This window comes from Chaetodon trifascialis, chromosome 10 (genome assembly GCF_039877785.1).
Source record: "Chaetodon trifascialis isolate fChaTrf1 chromosome 10, fChaTrf1.hap1, whole genome shotgun sequence".
Taxonomy (NCBI): domain Eukaryota; kingdom Metazoa; phylum Chordata; class Actinopteri; order Chaetodontiformes; family Chaetodontidae; genus Chaetodon; species Chaetodon trifascialis.
In genome coordinates, this window is record NC_092065.1 from 8,478,264 (window position 1) to 8,504,000 (window position 25,737).

General features: G+C 43.3%; 1 protein-coding gene across 1 annotated transcript; it reads left to right on the plus strand.

Moving 5' to 3' along the window:
• Window positions 1–4,282: 4,282 nt before the first annotated feature.
• On the plus strand, window positions 4,283–23,973 carry LOC139337146 (coiled-coil domain-containing protein 136-like). The gene is made up of 9 exons (XM_070971587.1): window positions 4,283–4,388; window positions 4,563–4,626; window positions 11,491–11,808; window positions 14,290–14,364; window positions 15,379–15,681; window positions 16,737–16,854; window positions 18,059–18,335; window positions 18,503–18,634; window positions 21,712–23,973. The coding sequence occupies exons 2-9, from the start codon at window positions 4,575–4,577 to the stop codon at window positions 21,808–21,810; spliced, it is 1,374 nt and encodes a 457-aa protein (XP_070827688.1). The 5' UTR covers window positions 4,283–4,388; window positions 4,563–4,574; the 3' UTR covers window positions 21,811–23,973.
• Window positions 23,974–25,737: the final 1,764 nt, after the last annotated feature.

Genomic DNA, 25,737 nt, shown 5'->3' on the forward strand with positions numbered 1-25,737 from the left:
GAATTAGCTTTAAGCATGGCTTGTTTTCATTTTGTGAATTTGTTGTCTCTGTTTTTTTTTTTTTTTTTTTTTTTTATCAATGCACGTGTGTGTTTGGGTGTTTTTTTTTTCTGTTCATGAACACATATTATGGGAAAGTTCTGACCTCATTGGCAACTTCCACACTGATTTAACTCTGGCAGCACTCGCCCCTTCCCATTTCCTGTTTATGGTGTCATGGAAGCAGGCCCTGTTCCCCTTCCACTGCACTATAACGTAAAAAAAATGTATCCTGCATACAGCGAAGAGCCACAGTCTCATACTTCAGCAGGCACAGGGTCTGCAGCTCTGACGCTGCAGTGTCTGTGACCAGAATTAGACCTTCCAATGACGAAGACGACGACGTGGCCACTTGAAAATTCCAGATTTATGGACACATTTATCACTGAGGTCTTCAAATAAATCACCTCTTAAAATCCCCTAATTCAAAGGCACCTCCAATTTCCTTTAGTTGCTAGGCAACCGTAGTGCGCCGCAGTGATGCTTGGTGTTAAAGGCTGGCAGCCCAGTGTTGTAAAGTGGATTGTGGGGTGAATCACTGTCTTTTATAGCGCTGAGGTTCCATTACATGGCCAGCTGACAGTGACAATGATACACTGTCACTAGAGAGTAATCATACAGCCTGTTCATCTCTCTGGTGTATCTGCAAGCAAATTATGTCAGCCAAATGGTTGTAGTGTGTGCTATTTGATCACTGCCACTGGACAAGCAATTATAATCATTAGAACTAATTTCAGAGATTTAACAACATATGGTACTTTTGCTTGATTGATGAAATGTTGGTTATTGGAGAAACAACAGTGCCAGCATGATAACTGATAATATTTTCCTTTTGATTGCACCAGTGTCTATGAAATCTATTTAAAGTCAGCACCATATTTGTGAGGTCTGATATTTGGTTGGTCTATGTCTGCATTTAGGTCTCTTTTCTTTTAAGCTGTATTTTACTCAGGGCTCGATCAAACCACTATGGGGCCCTGATAGAGACATGAGCTTTTGGAGCCATTTTGACCATCTGTTCCTCCTGCTCTCTGTGCATGTGATCTGTCACCTCCAAATTCCTATTAAAAGCATACTGCAGACTGCACACGACAACATTATATTTCACCTGGAGAGCCAGTAAACAAGTAGTCCCAGTTTTGCATACAGCTCCATTTAGGTTCATGCATCCTACAAACACAATATCACCTATAAAATGTGTTTCTTAAAGCTAAATATTGTCTCAGGGCTCCTCTGCAGGAAGCTTTATAACCAGCTATTGGAGCACTGTAGTGTTTTCAGCTTATTCTTGTGTTTTTATGGCCAACAATTTTACTGTTTTGACTCAATTTCACTGCTCTTATCAGCACAGAAGCTCTAATAAACAGGCTGTACAGTTCACCCACTGCACCAAACAGCAGATAGTGAACATAGTGAAGCATTTAGCAGCTAAAGACCCAGAAATTTAATTTAGGAGCTAAAAGGATGTTGAATATTGGATTTACACTTGTCCAGTGGCCACAAACATGACTCAAAATGTATCCCAATGAGGAATATGTTCATCACAACTAATCTCTAATGTGTTAATATGTCAGTGTTGTGTTTAGAGGTTGTTCCAATGCCCCTAAGTGGCATAAAACATGGGGGTTCAGGGGCGCTGCGGCAGTTGCCAGCTTTGCCCAGTCGGTAATTCAACTTGATAGTCCTGAATGTGTTTTGATGTAGTTTGTCTGTCTAATTCTGAAACATCAACCTGTCCAGGGAGTGCAGATGATAATTAGCCTTTGGTTTTAATTTTAGAAAAATCAACAAATGGGAGTCTGCTGACACGTTAGTTGCTGTGTGAAGATGTTAACATCAGCAGGAGAATATATGCTATCTAGCACTGAACACAAAGAATACCTGAGCATGATGGGAATAACATTAGTTTTGCGGGTCCACAGTACTGGAACAAATTGAAAACGTGACCTGTTGACCAACATCAGTAGGATTCATCGTCTGGGGACCTTAAAAGTATGTACAAAATGTCACGGCAATTGATCCAATCGAGATATTTCAGTCTGGACCAAACATGATGATCCTTTTCATGATGGACATTTTTGTGTAAATCCTTTTTTAAACACTCCCGTTCAAACCATCATTCCACTAAAGATCTCATGGATGTTGAATGTGAAGCCACAGATACACATTGAAAATATGGTTACCCTTTGTGTGTGTGTGTGTGTGTGTGTGTGTGCTACATGCCAATTACAGGCTCACATTCCTGAGGTCTACACTGTAGCTGTGGGCGTCTTTGCATATGACTTGTTGAATCTGGACAAAACAAAGAGCACAGTATGAGTGGATAGATTCCCTGCGCATGACCTCACACTCCGTGGGACAGCTCTCCGTTACAGAACAAACAGCTCATCTCTAACACACTCCCACTGCAGGCCGGTCAGACCTTGGTCCAATAGACACTTTTCACAGTTTGATTTTCCTTTTTATTGTTGTTCTTTATTGTATGGGTGGGGATTGCTGCACAGAAAAATTGGAGAGTGTCTTCCAACAGTGCAATGCTTAGCAGTCATCTCGGCGCGCTTTGGCCAACAGCTTTATGGCTGAGTGTGTGTGAGCTGTCCCGAGGCAGCAACATCCCGCCCATCTGGCTCTGCAAGCAGTTTCAAACAAAACAGTGAGAATTATTTTTGTGCTTGACCACAGTTTGATGGTATCTGCATCCCTTCTGTGCCCGTTCTGCTCTGCAACCAGGAATCCTGCCACACCAGAGTGACACGGGTGGAATGAAGCCAGACATTGTCAGCTCATTATCAACACCTTGTCAGCCAACTTTCTCCACTCCACAGCTCTCCCTTCCTGTGTGTGTGTGTGTCTGTGTGTGAGGGGGAGGCTGTTATTGTGTGTGGTGAGGAGACTGTGGGATGATTTCAAGTTGAAAGATGCCTCCATGCTCAGTCACCTCATCTGGGGATTACAGCTGCCAGAGGAAAGCTGCACAGAGCCACGGCGAAGGAAGTGCTCATGAGCAGGCATCAGTCTTCTCACTCTGGTATCTTTTATCCCTCATTGTCTGTCCCTAAGAAATCACTTGCAGTTCATCTCAGGTACAAACAAACACACACAGAGACACAGACACTCTTCTTCTTTCTATTTCCGTTTCACAAACTTCTGCTTTTTTTAAATATGTGTGTGTGACTATATTGTTTGTGTGTGTATACGTCTGCAAGCACTTCCTGCTCTCTGACAGCGCTGCGATAGGAACATCCTCCTACTGCATGAGCCAGCGAGACACTCAAGCCTGGCCCTCCTTTCCTCTGTGTCTGTGCTGGGATATTTTCAGTCCGTTTCAATGCACACTTCACCTTTCTGGCTCCTTGCGTGCTACGTGCTGTATGTATATGCTGTTTATCACGTAAGAGCCACTGTTCGTTAGCAGCGAACAGAGAGAATCAGCAAGAGGAGGGGAGGAAATGAACAATGGAGGGGAAATGATCAGTAATCTGCAGTTGCAGCTGTCAGCCTCCACTGCAGGAGCCTGCCTGGATCTCATTTTAGGTAAAGTCATGGAGGCCGGACATACGTGTGTGTGTGTGTGTGTGTGTGTGTGTGTGTGTGTGTGTGTGTGTGTGTGTGTGTGTGTGTGTGTGTGTGTGTGGGAAAGTGCAGATGAGTGGTGAACGCTTTAAGCAAAGTTTGTTTTGATCCTGTGATCCTCTGAGCTCCTTGTGGAAGTCTGTTTGTCATCAGATGTTATCTTTGCACTCATTGACACATTCAAATCTTTGTTTCTCTATATTTATAGTAGCATTAGGCAGCTAGATGCATTGCCATTCACTGGAGATCTACTATTTTGCCTACTCTTTCACACTGGTGGATTGAGCTACCAAATTGTTTAATATTTGATAAGGTGTGCTATAATATCAAAGGGAAGCTCCAAGATGTCAATAAGAATGAAACATTCAGAGACTGTTTGTTGTGTATCTGTGGCTGCTTGTCTCAGTGTGCCTGGGTTCCCTCGCTCAGAGCATGGCAGTGTGCTGATGGTTATGTTTGTGGGGCTGTGGTGTAGGTTGTCCATAACAAAGAAAATAATCACAACAGCTAAAAAAAGAGGAAATAGTGAGGATGAAGTTGCAAGAGGAGTCAACAGAGTGTAAAGTAGACAGGGGGGAGAGAGAGAGAGAGAGAGAGAGAGGGAGAGAGGGAGAGGGAGAGAGGGAGAGGGAGGTCTGTGCGGGAGACGGAGCTTGCCGTCTGGAAAACAGCATCTTTCCCTCCACTCTGCTCCTCCCCTCTTCCCCTTTCGACATCTCTCCCACGCTCCGGAGTTCAGCCTTCAGCTCCCCGGATCCTCCCCAAATTTTCCCGAGGTACAGCCTTGTTTGCGCGCGCGCTTGACGCTGCGCTCAGTACTTTCCATACTCTCTCTCTCTCTCTCTCTCTCTCTCTCTCTCTCTCTCTCTCCCTGCAGCTGAGGTGGGCGTGTGGAGCCTCTGACCCTCTCTCGCCCACTCTCTTTCTCTGTCTCTCCCTCTTTGCTGCAGCTTCAGGGGGCTATGGATGGACTGCGTTTACCTCCACTCATCGAGGAGGCTTTGGACTCTACAGGTCTGTGCAGCTGTTTTCGTCGCTGTGTGTGTGTGTGTGTGTGCGTGCGTGTGTCTATTCAGTGCAGTTGGATGCTGCTATTTTTAGCCCTGCACTTACAGATGAGATGTGAGCTGCCGAAAAGGTTGAGGGCTCCATGCTTTATCCCCGCTTACAGTGTTTACTCCTAAAGTGAGGCATGTGGCGGTGAAGTGAGGAGGCGGAGGGGCTGGAGGAAGGTGGTCAGGTGGTAGGAGGTGTGGGGATTATCGTGGAAGCCCGTCTTTATTAAGAGCTGTGGTCGAGCTGACAGACTGAGTGACGAGTGGGCATTACTGTCAGCTGTGGACATTTGATGGAGGCTACATGCTGCCAGGTAATGGATGGCTGGCAGCCAGGGCCAGGAAATAATATAGTCATTAGTCCAGGCTGTGTTGCATATGTTATTCTGATTGACAATTCAGTGCAGTCATGCAGTGTTGGGTGTCTTTTCAGTCCAGCTTTGAATTCTTTCTATACTTTGCGTTTGAATTGTTTTCTGCTCACAGATGAACGTGCACGCAGTGTTCATGTCGAGCAGCAGCTCGTTGTCTTCTCGCCTCACTCAGTATCAGCACTGTGTAAGTGTGCGTTCAGGGAAGAAATGCGTGGAATGTTTTTCTGTGTCCCACCGAGGAAGAAGAGTGTGTTTTGTGCTTGCTTTGAATGGGCGTGCAGACTGTGCGGCTCTGTGTGGGACACTGCTGGGCGGATGTTTATTGGTGTGGAGGGACTCAGAGAACCACAGGTCAGCGGCCCTTTGACCGGCGGCCAGGTTGCCACAATCTGGCTTCCTCTTCCTGCGTCGTGCTGTCCTAAAATTGAACTTTTAAGAAACATGTATTTGGTGGGTTACTTCTAGACTTATGAAACCACTTTGTTCTATAGGCTCAGTGAGTGATTTGCTTTATTACAGTTATTATGCTGAAGCCTGTGTATTGACCATCATAACATGCTGTCTCAGGAGAAATTCTTCCTCCCTAACAAGCTTTTTCCTGTTATCTTTACTCTTGGGATCTCTTTCCTTTCATCACAGCCTCAGGCATGCTTTTAAAGCGGGAAATTCTGCATCTAGTGATGGCAAGTGTCTGGTTTAATGTAGCGTGAATCCTGACTGATTGACCATAATAAGGACAGACATGCAGAGAGAGAAAAGTGGATTGAGTCATGGCTAGTATTAACTGGAATCTTTTTGAATTACACACACTCGGGGATCTGAATGGATTAAAGTGCATTTATTCTGTCCTGGCTGAGGTCAGCTCTAGTGAGACATCAGTCTGGGTTCTTCAGACTAAGTCACCGTTTTTGTCCTTCAAAACAAAAGGTGGCTTTGTTCTGAACAGTACTTATTTTCTATCAGCTTTAATTTCCAACGCTTTGTCAGTCCTTCTGGAAATGAATGCCACACTGCACTGGAAGGAACACTTCTAACATCACTTCCTACATCTACCAACAGGGAATACAGATGCCCTTGCACGAACACACGCTCCCTCTGATCAATAAAACACCATTAGAGGCTTGTTTGACATTTGCAAGCTGTCTGTGTGTCTTAAAACCACCGGCCACCATATTGTTCCTCCCACTTGCACGAGTCGCCATGCATATCTCTCGCCATCCTTCTCTCTGCTTTCCCACTCAGTATCTCTTCCCCCTCTTTCAATCGCAATCCTGTGCTCTCTTCAGCGCCCACACACCCTCCAACACACACGCATGCACGTCCATGCGCCCGCATAGACGCGCAAACCTTTGCACCTGCCAGTGCCTCAGCCCACACAGCATTTCTCTCCTGTCCTCTCCAGTGTTGTGCCCTCTCGTTGTGAAATTCACATCAGCAGTGATGCCTCCCGAGGGTGCGCAAACAGGATTTTCTCAGCTCTCTGGGAGCAAACAGCAAAGTTGCCGCCTTAGACAAACTTTGTAGATGTGGGAGCTGCAGAGGCCTCTGAGAAAAACAACAAAGTGAGATTCTCACATCAGTGTTTAACGTGGCCAGTCATGGGGCTAAATGAAAACAAATCTTGCATGCTTTTCCACTCTCAGGTATCCCAGCTCCTTCTCTCTCAGCCCTGAAGCCCTGAAGTCTGACGTGTATTCCCACACCATCCCATCCCCATTTCCCCCAGTCAGACTTGTAGTGCTTCAATTTAAAACAAGCTCTCAAGGCACTCTGCGGGTCGCTGACAAAAGTGAGTGTGCCACATGTTTTTTTATTCACTCTTGGTTGCATCATGGAAAAATTCTTGAAACTTTGGAGTGAATAGAGAAGGTTCGTGAACTCACGGCTCCTTCTTGCAGCTTATTCTATGGATTTTTTCCTCACTTTTCGTCTCCCTCGCAGAAACGCTCGGCTCAACCTATCATTAGACGCCCGCTCTCTCTTGCTGGTTCTTTATCCTTTTTGAATTTGGCAGCTACGTGGTGAGCTGTGGTATCCCATGTTTCCTCTGTGATTTAACTGATGTAAAACCTTCCACAGAGATTACTTTCAGGTAGGAGGCGCTGATTTGTGATCAAATGGATTATTACCGCATCACTTGTTTTCATGCTTTGTTATCTGTCACCATTCATATCCCTTAATGGAATAGCTACACAACAAGTGCATGTACACACACTGCACCGCCACACAGCCACACAATGCCATAAAAAAACATATTCCCTAAATCAATTACCTACAGTATGTACACACTGACACAGTATTTGTGCATGCTCATCTAATGAGGCCAAATTATTGCACATTCTGCAATGCCTCTCTATTCCATTGACCCACTTTCTCTTATTTCCCTTTGAAAGTGCAAACATGGATTTTCCATTTAAATAACAGAGCGGCTCATTAAGTCAGTCCAACTCTTGGGTGCTTGTGGTTCCTGTTTCTTTTCTTGTCCTCTGCTGCCTCTGTTGTTCCTCACGTTGCCTGGAGTTTTCAGGTTCAAAGCACACAGAGTCGTAGAGATAAACTCACATTAACCTCGCGAGCCCTCTGCCCAGCGTAGCTCTCTCCTCATCTCAAGCTGCCGAGTCTCACGCAGTTTGAAGTCCTCACTATGTGGGCCTCATGGAGACCTGATAAGATCACTTGGGCTTTTCTGTGGGGCAAAGCAAATAGCGGTGAGAAACGTTTCCATGGTAAGCAGATCTGTGGGCAAAAACATAGCTTTATTACCAAGGTGACTTTCCATATGGTGTGCAGAGGTCACCATGGAGATGAACTTGTGTACGGCTTCACCTGCCTCCTGTTACTTTCACGAGGAGGGGAGCAGCTGGAGTAGTCTCCTTCCTTCCATCTCTCTTGTTGTCTCCTCTTTTTGTCTCTTGCTCTCACATGGTCCGCCTTTTTCGACTCTCCCTCCCTGCTCTGTATTATGTGTTGCTGAGGAAGTGTGCCAGTGCCGGGGAAAAGCTACAGCATCAGTACTGGGCTGGCTTCAAAGCTGGGGTAGGAGGGGGTGGTGTGCATTATGCATGGCCTCCTACACAGCTGCAGAGATCCATGGCATACATACAGATGCCTAGCACTTGTGTGTTTGTATATGTGCACAGTCATACACAAGCTTGCATGCGCACAAGGTGTATATACACACACAGGTACAAGTATGAGCACACAGAGATGTTCACACACAGTATAAATTCATGCAATTTTCTTATACACTTTAGACGCTAAATCAAAAGTTCAAACACAAAAATGCTGCACATACACTCAAACTATTAACGCTGCCACCAGCAACTCCAGCACCACCACTCTGCCCAGTCCCATTTTCAGCTTGGTTCATCACAAGGCGACCATCACACTACACCTGCAGGGAGCCTCCTGTTTCAGGGAGCCGTCATTTCTTTTTTCACAGCTGATTTGACCGCAGATGTTACCCTAAATACCGTAAAATTAGATATTTAACTAGCAGTCGCAGCGAGAAGAAGGTGAATTTCTACCACATTTCAAGTCAAGTTGCACCCAAATACATGAAGCATTGTGAAAAATGAAGATCGAGATTGTAAGAAATGTGTTAAGGTAAAAAAACTCCTTATGCAGACATGCCTTCTGTATATTGTTATCTGCTCCATCACACTGTCAGACTGCACTTCAGTTTTTGCTGCATATTAAACACACAGATAACTCTCATGACAGAATCATACTCTCCTGTGGTGCCAGGTTAAAGCAGCTCTCCCAGCATGCCTCTGTTTGCTAAAATCCTCACTCTGCTCTTCAATTTTGCAAAGTGCAAATTCCATTACAGTCCTCACTCCATCACTGAACACCAAATCAAAAGCAAAACAAAGGCCTTGTGTTGCTACATTAATGTTTAAATTTAATCTCAGACAGCTATTCCGAGACGCTGACAAAGAACACTCAGCCTGCTTGCTGTCTCTTTTCGAAAGCACAATGTTTGCGGTGACATTTTCAATGTGTTTTGCTGCAACGTGATTACGAAGGAATGTGCTGTGGCTAGATAAAGCCATCCTCTCCCTGGAGCTGTAACACTGCTCCCGAGATGACTCTCCTGCCCGTCCCTGCTCTTCTGTGCATGCAGCATCCATGTCTAATGCAATCCCTGCGTGACTAAAGACCAGCACTGTGCCAAGAATGCAGTGGAGTGATCACAGGTGTCACTGCAGCTGATTCTGCTGCACAATATGTTTGACATTCACTCACAAGGTGAGGTGATAAAGCTTCTGCAAGGAGAGACATGATTAGCAAGCTGTTGGGAAAAGCTAGGACGGCAAACAGACTGGGAACACTGGTCAGCGGGGGTGACTCTGTCAGGTGGCTTTGTTGAGTTACAGGACGTTGAGGGGTACCCTGATAAGATGAAGGTTAATGCCTTTGCAAAGATGCCATCAAAGGAAGGTGGGAAGGGTTTTCTTGCCTGCCACGTCTGTCGAGTATTAGTGGATATCCTAAGCGTGTTAGAAGTGTGCACAATGCTTCATTCTTGCCATATTTTCACACTTTCAGTTGTAGTTTGTGTCCATCTGAATGCAACATCTACAAAACCTTTTAAATAAAATACAGCACAGATCACATGAGCTGAAGCTTTCCGAGTTATTGCACCCTGAGCTGGGCGTCCTGGAGGATTTGGATGTGAGTGATATTCAGTGGGAAGCCTTTTGTCTCTTGATGGCCTTTTGCTGCCGCTGGCTATACAAGCAGCTCCAGCTCTCTCCCTGCCACCCGGCTCCAGCGCTCTTCTTTATGACTAACTCATTACAGCAGCATCAAAGTTTAATGACAAAATAGCCCAGTGCTCATGAAACCTCTCACTTGCCTCTCAGGGGCTGCATTGTTTAAATGAACATTATTATGAGACAGGAAGGACTAAGGGTGCAGCCTGCTGCTAATGTCATACACTTATGACAGAAAGTATGTTGCATGTGCTTGGTTGTGATGGAAATAGTTGCATCTGGTGAGGGGAACAACACGGCAGAGAAATAATTACCACAAGAAATGGAAGCATCCCCTGAGCCGAGATTACACCGGTGAGCATCACTCTTAATTAGGTAGATCTTTAGTTAATGCCTTGCTCTGTCCCCTGCTGCACCATTTTTCTCATCACATCTCTCAGTTCTGTCTCACATCAGACACTATTCCCCTCTTCAGTCCTCGTTCTGCTTCCTGAGTACAAACAGCGATTCTGAGGCGCTCAGAGACCACTGGAACAGGAATGTGTGATGCTCAATTTATTTCTCAGATGGACTTGAATTGACTTGACTTGTTATTGAGAAATAAGAGAGAAATGATAGCAGGTCAATGTGTGAGACATAAGCAGAATTTTGTGGGATCAGACAGTAACTGAGGCTTTTTTTTACCTTTGAACCAGACATAAGAACAAACTAACACTGAATATAATCTCCACTCAGCTCTGACCTCTCCTGCCTCATGGAAAATCTCATCTGACTAATGGGAACAGACCTTTCTTCCTAGTCAAATGGGAGTTTACCATCCCGTTGTTGTGGCGTGAATGATGCCCTCCTTTCTAGTTTTCTGACCCACTCTGCATTTGTCTTTGCAGCTCTAGCGGGCGACAGCTGTTGATGCTGTCAAATCTGGTTTATTAGTATATCCCTACATTACACAGCACAATGTCTCATTGGACTTTACAGGCTCACATTAACAGCAGCTCCTGACCCAGCCCGGGCCGTCTAAAGGAACCAGGAAAACAGATGTAATGTGACTGTAATATGAGAAAGATGTGTGTTTTTTTGTCACATCTCTCTTACTATGAGTGCTAGCTTGTGTTATTATGAACTTTGAGGTGCATTGTTGAGTGGTGAGTCATAGTGATTGCTTCAGCATACAGGCCCACCTCCCCCCTTCCCTCTCCGCATTGTGTCAGCTAACTCACTCCATCTACTGGTCAGAAATCACCGTGCAGATAGAGGAACGTGTGAAACAAAGATGTTTCGTGTGTGTCATAAAATTGTGATCAATTGTCATCAGCATGTATTTTATATGAGTGCTGCCTCATTTAACAGCTGCACAGTATCAAAACTTTGACAGGCTAGTCATTTATAGGCAGAAAATCTGATGCATTTCCCCCCAAATTAATGGATTTCTTGTTTCCTTTCTATTAAAATCTCAGCTCTGATCTCAAGGACAGGAGTGTTGTCAGTATTTAAATTAGTGTGTTAAATTAAGGTACATGAGTGAAATAGAGGTTGGTGTGCAGAAGACTCAGTGCCACTCTAATCACCAGATGGTGCTGTTGATTCAAAAGAAAACACAATCCATGCTGCATTCAAAGCATGACTGAATTTGGGATGACAGAGGGGCATGTCACCTGTAAATCTCTCTCTGTCTCCCTCTCTCTCCCAATCAGGCATCCCTTTCTAATATCGCTGTCATCTCTCCGTCAGATGACCCGTGTGATCTGAAAGCAGAGTGCAGCCCCACCATGGACAACGAGATAACAGCGAAGGAGAGAGGCGTCCTGGAGGAGAACAACGAGAAGGAGGAGATGGACCAGGAGAGAGCTCTGGAGGAGGAGGGGGAAGAGAAGAAGCTGAAGGAGGAGGAAGGTGAAGGGGAGGAGAAGAGGAGGAAGGAGCAGGAGCCGCTGACAGAGGAGCAGGAGCTGGAGGAGCTGAGGGCCCAGGTGCTGCAGCTGCTGCTGGAGCTGGATGATGCCAGAGAGACCTCCAACAAACACCAGGAGAGCTTCCATGAGCTGCAAGGTGAGACCTCCACTGAGACATCTTGTGGTGTTAATTCATTATTAAACGCTTTTAATCATTAATCTTCCTTTCTCACAATCTTTTATTCAGTATTTACTAACAGCCATCCGACCTGAAATAAAGATCTATGAAATTGAATACAAATGTCCTCCACATAACCCAAATTCTGTACCTCCGCACACAATTTCCTGCATTTACAGGGAAATTCAGACATTTGTCAACTTTATTCTCATATTTTTGTCCCTTATGACTATGATCCATGCAAACATTTTACTCATCATCCTCAGATACAGAGATTTATATAACGCAGATCTGGGAAAAAAATCCCCAAAACTTCAAAGAAATCTTCTCAAACACTCATTGAGTCAAACTGAAAGTAAACCCCTGGATATATCTGTTGCTCTTGCAGTAAACTACCTAGCAGATTTAATGCAATTTGCCAGAACTGGAATCTCCTTCAGTGGTATAGAGGCAATGCAATCTGCACAGTGTTTAGCTTGTTATTTTATTTTGCAGACGTTAACCATCTTCTTGTGCTCGCTGCTACTATTTCCCCAGCCAAAACACAAGATAAATGGAACTCACACTAACATAAGCAAATTGGTGTGCTTGCATAAATAAGGCAGGTAAGTCATTGGCAAGATGACCAAAAAGTGGTTATGCCATGCTATGCATCACTCTCTGGCTCGTGGATGTATGTGCAATTTGCATTCAACAATAATTTGTGAAATGAGACGCGGTCACCATTTTCAACCTGCATGTAAAGAGTTATTGAAAATCATTGTGCCAAAGTGCCAAATCTCTGCAATCGAGGCGGTGGGTTAAATGTCATCCAGACCAATAAACAAAGTGGACAAAATCTGGGAATAAGATCCAGATTGACAAATAACACGCTTAAATAAGACAAAGGAAAAACACCATTCACAGCTCTTTTGCCATCTGGAGTCTTTCCTCTCAATCAATCAAATTTATTATGTTGAAAGATGGGAGGGGATTCCTGTTTGGGAGATCTGAACCTTAATTGTTATTACAATAAAATTAAAAAAATAAATAAATAAATCAATTTGCATCTCGGCGACTGTTTACAATTTTTCAACCCTTCCCACACAACCACAGGAAAACACTCCTGTCCTTTACCTGGACAGCTTAACTTTCCACCACAGACATCCCCCGTTCATCAACATCAAGCAGAACATGGAGAAGCATAAATGCTTATATGCAGCCACTGACACGGTCAGTTCCTCATAACCGCTAAATGGAGCATCACATCATACCTTAGAAATGATGAGCTTAACTTTCAGGGACACTAGCAGTGAGTAAGGCCTTGGGTATGGGGCCGCAGTGAGCTCAGTGTGTGTGTGTATTTGTGAGTGTGTGTATGTGACTGTGTGTCATACTAAAAGACATGGCGTGGTGAGCTCAGTTGTTTGTCTGGCAGCAGGAGAGGCATTCCTCAGACATCTGAGCGCTTGCTGAGGGAAGCTTCCAGACTGGGTGTCCGAGACCACACTGAGGAATCACGGTTGGTCAACTCCCACTGGGAACAGTCAGCTGCTGGCTGCTGGCTGCTGGCAGCTGTTGGGGGGTGGAGATGGTGGAGGTGGTGGGGGGTCCTGAGTGTACATTGTCAGAGAATGATATAAGGTGAGGTGTAGGTACAGATCAACAGGATCTGTGATTTTCACTGATCAGTAATACAAGTTTCTAATCATACTACTGAATTCTTATCTCACTACGCTCACCACTTAGAGCGTAGACTGCTTGTAATATGATGTAAGCAGAAAACGAAACTAAACGACTCAAAGGTCATGCTAGCAGCTCTGTGAGGCTGTATTCATGTTAAATGCCAATGTTAGCGTGCTAGTACAGTACGATTACAATGCTAACATGCTCATGTTAGGCAGGTATAATGTCTATCATGTTCATGTGAGCATATTAGCATGCTAATATTTGACATTTTTCAGTAACGTGAAAGTCATAAGATTGCAGGTAATTGGTGATAAAACCAAATCACTGGGAAAATTAAAAGTTTTGACCTGATGATGACACGAGAGGAAAAATCAGGGAGCAACAAGTCAGAAGACTTTATCCTCTGGGGACCGTGAATAATGTCCCAAATTTCATGGCAACCTATGCTGAGATGTTTCAGTCAAAGTGGTGGACAGACTGACTGACAATGACATTATATGCCACTGCGAGGGAGAAAGAGAGAGATTTACATGACATTTACATTTTAAAAATATAAAAAATGAAAATAAAATGTATAAATCACCACACTCAAATCTAATATACTGGTGGTCTTGTATTAACACACAGGCAGACACACAAAACTGCAGTCATTCAGTCATGCCTCAAGGTTGAACAGCTTATCAAGTTGTCATCTTTCTATTGGCCTGCTGAAGTGACATTTTCCTCTTATCTGTCTGCCCACTCCCCACTCCTCCCCACTCCTCCCCACTCCTCTCCTCACCTCTCCACCAGGTCTGCTGGAGGATGAGCGTCTGGCCAGTGCCCATCAGGCTGAAACCTTCACTCGACAGATTCAGAATCTACAAGGTACCAACAAAGTAAAACACTCAGCAATGAAGTTTTTCACTTTGATAAACCCCAGAAAAATAAGAGAGACTAGTCCATCAACTGGTTTATTCGCTCCTCTTTCATTATTGATTGATTATTTTTGATTTATATTCTGAATATCTCAGACAGACAGTGCTATATATGTGCATGAGGATGTAACTTGTATTCTTTGTAATTTGGCTTATTGCTTTGGGGGTATTTATTTACTCTATTGGGACCGATTATTATTACATTTTGGGAGACATGAGTAAATCAAGAAATCATTCAGACACAGTGGTTCTTCAGAAATGAGCACTGTCATGGGGGTAAATGAAATGCACAATATCCAAAGAACTGAGCATAATGGCTCCGAGTGCAGGAGGGAAAAAATGAATAAAGAAGAAAATCTTCCAAACCCAATCCTTACACATACAAAGAAACATAGAAGAAGAAGGAGTGGAGCATTATTGTAAAAGCTGCAACGTATTATCTTTGTTAGTTGGGGAAATGCCAAACTATTCCGTGCATTAGTTCAAGAATTGTTTAACCAAGTTATTACCGGTTTTATCACCGTTTCCTTGTATCATTGTACTTCTGGTTGTTATTATGTGAAGTGGAGAAGATTTTCCTTTCCTGAAGATACTAATAATCCGACTCTGACCCTGAAAACAGTTACTGTTACCGTCAGTTACATCAGCTCCTCTCTCAAATGGTTCCCACACATACAGCATGTGCACACACACATACACAGACACACCTACACACACACACACACACACACACACACACACACACACACACACACACACACACACACAGGCACATGCACGTGCAAGAACACACCACCCACACACACAAACACATACAGCGCCACTGTTACAAAACTTCAGGTGAGATCATATATACACACATATATACACACACATACACCCCTATACTTGTACTGCAGTATCACCCACACAGCCCCCATAAAGGAAATTTCTCCTCCTCCTCCTCCTCCTCCTCTCCCCGCAGCCCAGCTGCGTTCTGTGCAGGAGGAGATGGACAGCCTGGAGGAGGAGAAAGAGAGCGAGCTGGCCGAGGCCCAGGAGGAGCTGCGTGTGGCTCAGGAGGAGGTGCTCCTGCTCCAGCAGGCGTCAGAGGAGGCGGCGGCAGAAAGGGAGAACGACATCGCCTCGCTGCAGGAGGAGCTGTGTCGCCGGCGGGCCGAGCTGCAGCGCCTCAGCGAGGAGACACAGGAGTACGAGCTGGAGATCACCACGCTGAGGGCCGAGATCAGCATGAAGAGCCAGCGCAGGGAGGCCGAGAGGAGAGAGGGTGAGGGACGAGGAGCAGTGTAGTAACGAGCGAGAAACCATGAGGAGGTACAGATGGATGTAAGAGAAGAGGGATGAAAAACAGAGGTGGTGTTTGCACGCATACCTTCTCCTCTCTTACAACTTTGTTTTACTTACAGTACATCAAAGCTAAAATACAATACGTCTTCTTTTGCACCTCATCTTCACACCTCGTGTAAACAGCCACCAGTGAGAAGGACCCACTAAAAGACACAAACCCACTGTCTCTGCTTGTACTGTGGAATTTATCCAACTCCCAACTCTCACAAATAGCCCATGATCCGTCTTTGTGGCTGATATTATGAAAACAAAGCATGATGTTCTTGTTCCAATCTCACATCGTGTTAGCATCCTGCAGTCAGGCACATAAATCATTTGTGGGGTTTAATAAATATTACAAATTACAAATGTGACTGCTGAGTGTTGCGAGGGGAGTGCTGTGTGTTTGTGTGTGTGTGTGTGTGTGTGTGTGTGTGTGTGTGTGTGTGTGTGTGTGCGCGCACGCAGATGTGTGTCTGCATTTAGGATAGCAGGGACATGAAGTCATGAGGGGGAGGGACACACACTTTGAACACATGATGTCATCGCTGGGCTCTGCAGCTGAGCCTGGGGTGGGACTGAGGGACGAGAGTTAATATTGTATGTCATTGTTATAGTCCTTCATGAAAACATTTTATATGCAAGGGGCTTTCATCCTAAAGGAATAGTTTGACATTTTAGGTTCCTACACAGGTGTGTGGTAGATTTTGTGGCCGTTGAACAAAGCCAGGCTAGCTGTTTCCACTCTTTATTCTAAGCTAACCAGTTGACTGCTGTCCATATGAGAGTGATGTCAAGCGTCTCACCTACCTCACAGCAACAAAGCCAATAAGTATATTTCATAAATGTCAAATTATTCCTTTAATATATTCTATATGTATTATGATAATGTTAAAGCCTCAAGCTACTTTTTGAAATTCATTTATTTGCATTTTCTTAACAATACAATGATAGAAATATGAATATCTTCATTTCTGACCTTCGCTGTTCTGTCAGGTGACGTGGACCTGCTGAAGGAGGAGTGCCGTATGCTGAAGGAGGAGTGTCAGACCCTGAAGGAGGACAACAGACGTCTCTCTGAGAGGCTGCAGCTGCTGCAGAGACAGAGGACATGGTGAGAGGTCAATGGCTGCTCGCTCATCAGCTGTGCCCACTGGATCAGCCGGAGGGAAGACCCTCTGGAATACTACCCCCTGCTCACAGCCAATTCACGTCATGTCTCATTTAGAGACGACGGGCCATCTGTTTCATTACAGCAGTAAAACTTTAGTAATTGATTAGTGGATTGACAGAGAATTAATCGACAACAATTGTGAGACTGAAAGTTCAGTCCTGAGCTTGAAAACAATCTGCAAACAAGATCCTTTTAGCAGCTGCTCTGAAATTTTTGAAGGCATCACAATCTCTTCCTCAGCAGATGGAGAACTGGGCATTCTCCATCTGCTGAGGAAGAGATTGTGATGCATCGAAAGCAAACTTTATTTATAGAGCAACTTGAAACAGAAGTTGCACAGTGCTTTACAGGAGGAAGAAAAAGGGGAAAATGGAGATAGAGGACACAGAGAAGACAACATATACAACAGGGAGAAATAACCCACACAGTAATAGTTGTAAAATCGAGGAAAAGCCAAATTAAAAAAATGAGTTTTAAGATTTTTTTTAATGATGTGCACTGATTTGATTTCTGTGAGACTTTGTGAGGCTTTTAGTTTTAGAGTGGTGAAGTAACAACAGCAGGATGACTAAAACAGCTACTCAATGGACCCTGCGATGGTATTTTGCAACAACAATTTAAAAAAATTAAGCAGATTGAATTTATGGAGCTAAAACGCTGAACATTCTCCCGCTCCAGCTTCTTAAATGTGATTTGCTGCATGTATTTGAATGTAATTTAAAAAAAAAAAAAATCAGTTTAGGTTTTGGGCTATTGGTCAGACAGAACACACAAATGAGAAACATTTTCATTTCCTCTGACATTTTATAGACTATATAATTAACTGATGGTAAAAAAAAAAAAAAAAGATAAGACGAAAATGAAAGTAATCCATTTTTTCCTATTACAAGGCTGGCTAGATACATTTGGTGGCATGTCTGCAGCAGAACCACAAATAACAGTTATCAGACAACACAATGAAATCTCTGCATTGTGCATTTGGCAAGACAGAGCAGAAAAATGCTAACAAGCTCTCTGATTATCACATAAAATAGCAATGCAGCCATTTCCGGCCTTTGATCACAGTAATTGAAGCCCGTTTTTGAGCTTTCAGATATTTCTGAAAGTTTGTTGTAGCCTTCAGCATTTCATCCTTTTCTTCCAGCTCCAGTGTGTACCTGTCGCTGAAGGAGGAAGACGCAGCAGAGGGCACGGAGGGGAAGGAGGTGGAGAGCGGCTCAGATGAGGTCATGACAGAGAGCTACATGACCATGGCCCAGTCTGAGAACTGTCGCCTGGTGGACGCCTCCATCCAGAAGAATATTTCATTTGACGGGAAGCCCATGACACCGACCGGCTGGAACGGAGGCATCGCGGAGATCTTCTCCCTGAGGGACCAGCTCAAACAGGCGGAGGAGAAGGCCTCACAGGTTCAGAGAGAGGTATGATGCCTTCATGTCTAAGCAGTGCCTTGTGGATTGATTAGAAGTATGAGTGAAGCATTATGATTTAAGGTATGATGATTTCAATCAAATACGCTAAAACTGGTTTCACTGGTTTTTAAATGCAGTAAGCAAAAGACTGAGCATTTGCCTTCTGTCTCCCCCAGTGTGACGGTCTGAAGATGGAGCTGCAGGAGCTGCAGGTACTGTATGACAGCAGCCAGAGAGAGAGAGCGGAGCTGGAGGAGGAGCTGCAGCGCTGCAAGGCAGAGCTGGAGAAGCTGTCAGAGGGCGCTCAGGTGAGGGGCAGACGTGAATAACACGGTGGTGTACAGTTGGTATCAGAAGAAGGCAAACTGATTGAAATATTCAGCTTTAAATGGTTAATGATGTCAGTCCTTATGATATTTAGATTGTGTGGTTAGCTTTGCTTTGCATTGATGACATGAGGTTCTGTACAGCAGGCTGTTCTCAGCTCATTTATTGTGAACTTATTCTAGCTTTGAAGAACCTCCAGCCTTGATTTCTACATGATTAAAGAAACGTTTTGTCCTTGCACACTGTCAACTAACACCTAACACACCTCACATCACACCTACTGTATCCTGTGTCTGTTGAGCCCACTTTTTATGTGTCTCATACTGTAGCGATATATGTTTGATATGAACTGACCTGGCCTGTCAGCCCATATCAGTATTTATTGTGTGCTTTGGGCTGGGGAAGCTTTCCCCCCACTGTGTCTGTGACAGCAATGCTTTAATACTGTTGTTGGACAAAAACACAAAATCCGCAAAAAGGCGCTCGGCCACCAAGCAAAGGATGCTTATTTTATTACTGAATCCAGTGCACATATTGTTCAGCAGAGGAAAAGTAATTAAATGACCTTTAGATTTTTAATGCTTTTCCTACTTTAGACTCTATCTATGCATTTTAATAATGTGCTGTATGAGAGTCAACTTGCAGAGAAATGAAAAATGATTTGAAACAATGGAACAATTAACAGCTTTCCCTGTTTTCTTTTATCACAATTAAACTATTATTGCTTTTCTGTTTTCAAGTGGGGAACTGCAACATCCAAAACTCTTTAAGTTGAGCTGCAGCCTTCTGAATGCAAGAAGCTGCAGCCACCAAATTCACCATCCCTTTCGTGTCCTCTATATTTGCTCATTGTTTGTCCTCTGGGTTTGACTTTTTGGCAACACAGTTAGTTTGTGAACGCAGCAGTGTGGCACTTGAACGCACCCACCCGAGGACAATCTGTGGTTTCAGCTACATTACCTCACGAAGACAGACTCAATGTTCTGCAAGTTGATTTTCGCTGAAAGGAAATGTGCATCCAAAAATCAGAAAAGAAGTGAAAAACATGAAATAAACTTTGGAGCCTTGTTTTGGAAATTGGTTGGAAGCAATGCAGAGTGCTGTGTTGTGAACACCAACATGGTCCTGCATGTTTTCTGTAGTTAGCAAACAGGACTAAAACTCTGTGTTTTGTCTACAACAGCCGTGATGAGATGTCTCTGCGTTGTGTCAAACTGTCTACCCGTGCCTGTCTCTGATGCTGTCCTTGTTCTCTGAATGTCCATGACCTCTCAGCCTGTATGACAACAAATTTAGCAAAGCGAGTGAGCTACAAAATGAGGATAGAGAGACAAAAATATCACCATGTGCTAGTCACAACGCTCATGCTGTATGTGTTTCTTTTTTTGTCACCATAACATCACATGCAGCCAATAAATGCCACACGGGGCTGCTCACACATACTCACATTGAGCCGATGCGTATGTCACCACGCAGTTATGCATTGTTTTGTATAACGGGAAATGTAAACCACTCCATCACCACCCTCCCCCTTTATATCACAGCCATAGACCATATCTCACTTTTTATTTAATGATTTACCGTAGTGGTCCATTTGTGCTGTCGTCACGTTTTTATCTGTTCTCCTTATTTTGCCTCCTCAGTCCATCCATTCATTCATTCCCTTCATCCCCATGGTCCTTGTGTTTGTTTTTGTTCCCTCCTCAGAGATTCATCCATCCGTCTGAGCACCCTGTTCTCTCCATCCCCTTCATAGGAATGATTGTAATAGTGGCTGTGGTCTGGTGCTGGTTGTCGGAGCTGGCGTCCCAGAGGGCAAGGTATGGGAGGAGCTTATCTCTATGTGATGCCTAATGCCACATATGGTTCTTACACACAGATATGAAAGAGTCAGTTCACCCAAATAACATAAAAACACGACTTCTCACATACCTTATCTCGTGTTGGTCTTATCTGTTTGTTTGAATGTAGGGGTTGTTCTCGTTTATTCTGGATAATTCACAGAAACAGTTTTCAGTATTTTCTGTGGATTGCCCAGAATAATCAGAACACGGTTTTTAACCTGGGCGTTGCATCTGCGTGGTTCAATACTGCAAGAGGTAAGTGAGAAAATATGTTATTGAGCTATTTGGGTGAACTGACCTTTTAATATGAACCATTACTCAAGATTCATTTAGAGTGGTGGTTGTTATGGGAGGGTCTAAACCCACTGGAAAAATCTCCAGAGAGTGATGGTAGATAATGACATTAAGCATTTATGGAAGGTGGACATGGGGCGAGTGGGCAGTTTGGCAAATTATAACAAAATATGGTACTGAATAAGTTATTTAGAGAAATAGTTCAACATTATGGGAAACATGCTTGTTTGTTTTCTTGCAAAGAGTCAGAAGAAAAGACTGATACCACTCTCATTTCTGTGCTTTAAATATGAAGCTACAGTCAGGACACAGTTAGCTTAGCTTAGCACGAACACTGAAAAAGGGGGAAACAGCTAGCGAGCCTCCGTCTAAAATTCAAAAATATTCATACCAGTAATCCCTGTATTCCTGAATCCCTGTAAGTAACATATCGTATCTTGTTTGTTTAATCTGTACACAACAACTTGCCGTCAAAGCGCTACAACCTCTCGTCTTCATTGTCACCGCAACCCACAGGAAGCAGTTAAGTGGTGGGCGGACAGATTAACTGTTGCTCGTCAAGAAATAGTAACAGCATGGAACAACCCTGAAACCACAAATTGTTGTTTTTATGTTTCTATTTGTGTGCAGGTTAAACAAACAAGATGCAACATGTTAATCAGCTTTGCAGGAGTATGTTGTATTTAGGAATCTTGGATGGAGCTAGGCTAGCTTTTTGTCCTAGCTTCAGCTTTTATGTTAAGCTAATGGCCTCCCTGGTTCCCGCTCCATACTTAATGCGCAGACATGAGGGCAGTAACAAACCTCTCATCTCACTCTTTGTAAGACAGCGAAGAAGCCTATCTTCCAAATGGTTTTTCTATGGCTGACGGAGAGCCTCTACTGACTCTTAACATCAGTCTTTTCCTGTCTTCCCTCAGGGGAGTGAGGTAGGTTGGAACTCCATTTTGACTATCACGGCAGCCACAGCTGTGCTGCTAATGATGACTAGCTTATTGAGAGCTCTCGTCCGATGTTGACTGGATGGGCAACAACTGCACAGGGACGGACGTCTGCTTCAGACCAGCCCTCGTTCTCTCCTGCCAATGTCTATAGACTGAATTGGAGTTCTCAACACCTGATAGAGCTGACAGCTGCGTAGTAGAAAATGCGTGGAAATATTTGGCCTCTAAACAAGAAGGTACTACACGGAGGCTGAGAACGATGCGCTCAGGCTCATCTGAGATTGGAGACGGCTGTGATGATGAGTTGACCTGCAGAGAGCCCACATGAGGACATGATCTCACTCCACTAAATGTTTGCTCGTGCTGTGTCATTCCTCCTCCGTGTCTGTGTTATTTTTCCCTCCTTTAGCTAAAAATGTGATAAAAAGACGGTTTTGATCATTAATGTGCACCAACTGGTTTTCGATTTATTTAACCATTATTTATTTATTTGTTTGTTTGTTTGAATATTGTTCATAGTTGTCTTTGATAATAATGACGAACATGGAGTCTGGACATTTAATGCACTGAAAGCCCTGAAATATGCCCTTAAAATAAAACAAAAAGAGCAGTTTGCATCTCTTCTTAATACTGTAAGTTCACTATTAATTATATTAGTTGCTTTTCCCAAAATACTAGATGCTGCATACTGCGTAACTGGATTAAATGTCACAAAATCTACATAACTATCACTTACTAAGCCCCCGTTAGCTCGGTGCATGTGGCTGATGTTTAACCAGACATCATCCTCATGGCTGAAACCAGCTCTTCTTCACTGTGTTTTTTGGTTTTGTGCTTTGCTCCCGGCTCTGTTACTTCCTGCTTCACAACTGTCTTGTGTCTGACTCTGAAACCTGACAGCTCCTTACCCTTTAATTATCACTTAAGCATGATGTCAGAAAGCCAGTCACTTTGAAAATTTGAGACCCTTCGACCACAGCTGCACTGTTAACACATGCGGTGTGGTTTGCTGTAGTTTTAAGATTCTCAGCAAGTTTGGGAGCAAATTCTATGATGATTAAGCTATATTATGATGTCTTCTAACATTTAAACTCCACTGATTTCAGTATGGAGGAATAAACTTTCTTTTCCACTGCAGCAGGATTTAAATGGTTTGGTTTTGTTATTTAGATTTATGGTGATCGCAGGGTTGGTGATCGCACACAGGCACGACATCCTGTCACACCTTGATTAAACCGCTGATGCCACTAAAGTGAAAAAAATCAGGGATTGTTGGTTGTAAGGGGATTTGAGATTGTTATGGTTCCAAAATATGTAAATAGAAAGGTGTGAGAAAATCGCAGTTTGTTTAAGCATCAATTACAATAAATATATGTATATGTGTCAGGACTCCGATTATTGTTTACATCTGTGAAATGTTTTTTTTTTTCTGTGAAAATGTTTTAGAAATGAAAAGCATGCTAGAAAACATATAGAAGCACAATATATAATTTATGTTCAATCAGTTACTTTGTATTTTGTGTAAATAGATGTGACATACAGTACTATGGGAGAGATATTTCTTAAATCCATTTGTACTAGCTTTGTAGAAAGTTTATTCTATTTTGGAAGAGCATCGTATATTTGATAGCCAGATTATATGCTGTGTAAATGTTTATTTATGGTGATGTTATATGAACTAATGCTCGCATTGCTGATCATATTCAGTACCTCTTGGTTCAAAGGTGGTGTAGCCATTGCATGCATTTAGATTGCATTTGATCTAGGTTGCCGAAAAGAGCAATATGACTTCTGGTTTTTCCAGTCTGCTAAATTTCAGAACTGTATTGAAATCTTTTCTTGAGCATCTGTTATTAAACAGAACCTTGATAAGCAATGCCTGACCAGTGTTATTTCTGCATTTTAACATACACTAATAATAACAATGTGCCACTGGACTGCAAGTGTTGTCACTGTCTATTTAAAAAAAAATATCAGTTTGCAGTTAAATTCCCATTGATTGCAATGGTACATAATGAATGTTGTCTGATTCAGAACATGACTTTCATTATTTCTGAACTTATTTCATTAACTTTATCATAGTTTCACAAGCTTCTATATTACACAGTGTTTATCAGCTTGTTGCTTTACATATTGATTGCATTGTTGTTTTCAATATAGTCGTGGCTATTTTGTTACCTGGAGGTCTATTTTGTACTGTAAATGACTTGAGAAAATAAATATAAGCACCCCACATGACATCTGAGAGCTTTCTTTTCTTGGGAGGTGGCCTCACTGGCAATCACACTCTCAGGGTTTAAAGTGTCACAGAATCTCATTCATGAAATCACCAGCAGTCAACCTAAGTGGGACCCATCGCTCTGCTGGCGTCACGTTACACGGGTTGTATGGATATTAATAACGTTCACTCCAGAGACGTGACATCAGCTCCCAGACACGTATTCTTTACAGATGGCAGGAACTGGTGTGTCAGTGTTGTTGATGAGGGTCTCTGAGCTACATTCATTACTCCATAGCCACGACTCATGGTTTACTGAGTTCAAGTGTGTCTAATGATCTAAAAGCAGTCTGGATGTGCAGACCTAGTCATGGGCTGCAGTTAAACCTGGCTGAACAACCCTCTGCCACTATAGGTTTAAGTTTAATTAATTTCTGCAGATATTCGAGAGATTCTGAATCAGGTTCCTGTCTCATTCTGTGTCAGAGTTACGGCTACAGAAGTAAAAAGAGTCTTAACGCTCAAAATGTCAGATTCAGATCACCAGTGAAACCTCATCAAATGGGCCCTGGCCTCAGGCCTATCTGTCCAGCAGATTCACCCCAAATCCCTTCATAAATATTTAATATATTCAACTGACAGCCTAACAGGGAAAAGCTAATTAAAAAAGGTGGAACACTGACTGTGAGAGCAGCCGTGGGCAGTCTCTGGTGATGTAATATCAAGTGAACGGTGTCTGGGTCAACAGATCCCTGTGATTTGATTTTTGTCACACAGTCTTTATGCTTCATATCAAGAGTGGGATTAAATTGTACAATTGTGTGACAATACATACCAAAGTAGATCTGTTCAAAATCACATTGTAAAAACTTTTGTTTAATACACAGGTTGTTATCTGTATCTCATGTACATCTCAAACTGTGAACACTGTGGTGCAATTTACATTTTCTAAGCATTCATTTACAAGTTACTCAAGCACAGTATTAAATAGAGTTTTTGTGGTTCTGCAAAAATTCAAAGTTTTCTTCACTACACTGACAACCCCAAGTACAAAAAGGTGGGATGCTGTGTAAAACATAAAAAAAAAACAGAATTAAATAATTTACCTGTCTTCACAGATTTTACAAAGTGTTCTTGAGCCCATGTAGTAATATCCATTATCCAATCATGTGTTCACAAAATGGCGAACCTCGCTCCATGCTTGTGAATGACTGAGCCTTTCCAGGATGCTCCTTTGATAGCCAATCATGATACTCTCACCTGTTAGTGATGAACCTGTTTACCTGTGGAATGTTCCAAACAGGTGTTTTTGGAGCATTCCACAATTTTCCCAGTCGTTAGTTGCCCCTGTGCCAACTTGTTTGAAATGTACTTGTGGTGGTTTGGGAAGTTTTGGTAGTGTCTGCCAGTGTACTGTGGAGAGGTGTGGGCTTTGTTTCATGTGTTTCCACAGTGTGACTTGGGAGCTGGCTCCAACACAGCTGGGACTCATCACAATCAAGCACAGCATAAAGACTGGACTGCAGAGACTCGTTGCCAGCTTGTTTCTGCTGCTTAGTGGTAGAGTTGGTTGTTTATCAGTGTTACCTGCAAGTACAAGTTTCTTTGTTTCTCTTGTGTAGATTATCAGTACAAAATCTCTGCAGTCTTTTCTTTGTGCTCAGTGAGTTCTCCTAAACCAATCTCCAGCCTCTTGCCCCCACATGCCTTGAGCCTCTAGTCCTCAGCCATCACCACCTAGTTTCATCTGTACCTCTACCATCACGCGCCTTCAACGCTGTACT

Excerpts from the sequence above, each read along its gene's own strand:
- LOC139337146 (XM_070971587.1), top strand. The coding sequence starts at position 4,575 with ATGGATGGACTGCGTTTACCTCCACTCATCGAGGAGGCTTTGGACTCT. Across the intron at positions 14,365-15,378 it reads ACAGATTCAGAATCTACAAG|CCCAGCTGCGTTCTGTGCAG; the intron begins GTACCAACAAAG and ends CTCTCCCCGCAG. Across the intron at positions 15,682-16,736 it reads GGAGGCCGAGAGGAGAGAGG|GTGACGTGGACCTGCTGAAG; the intron begins GTGAGGGACGAG and ends CTGTTCTGTCAG.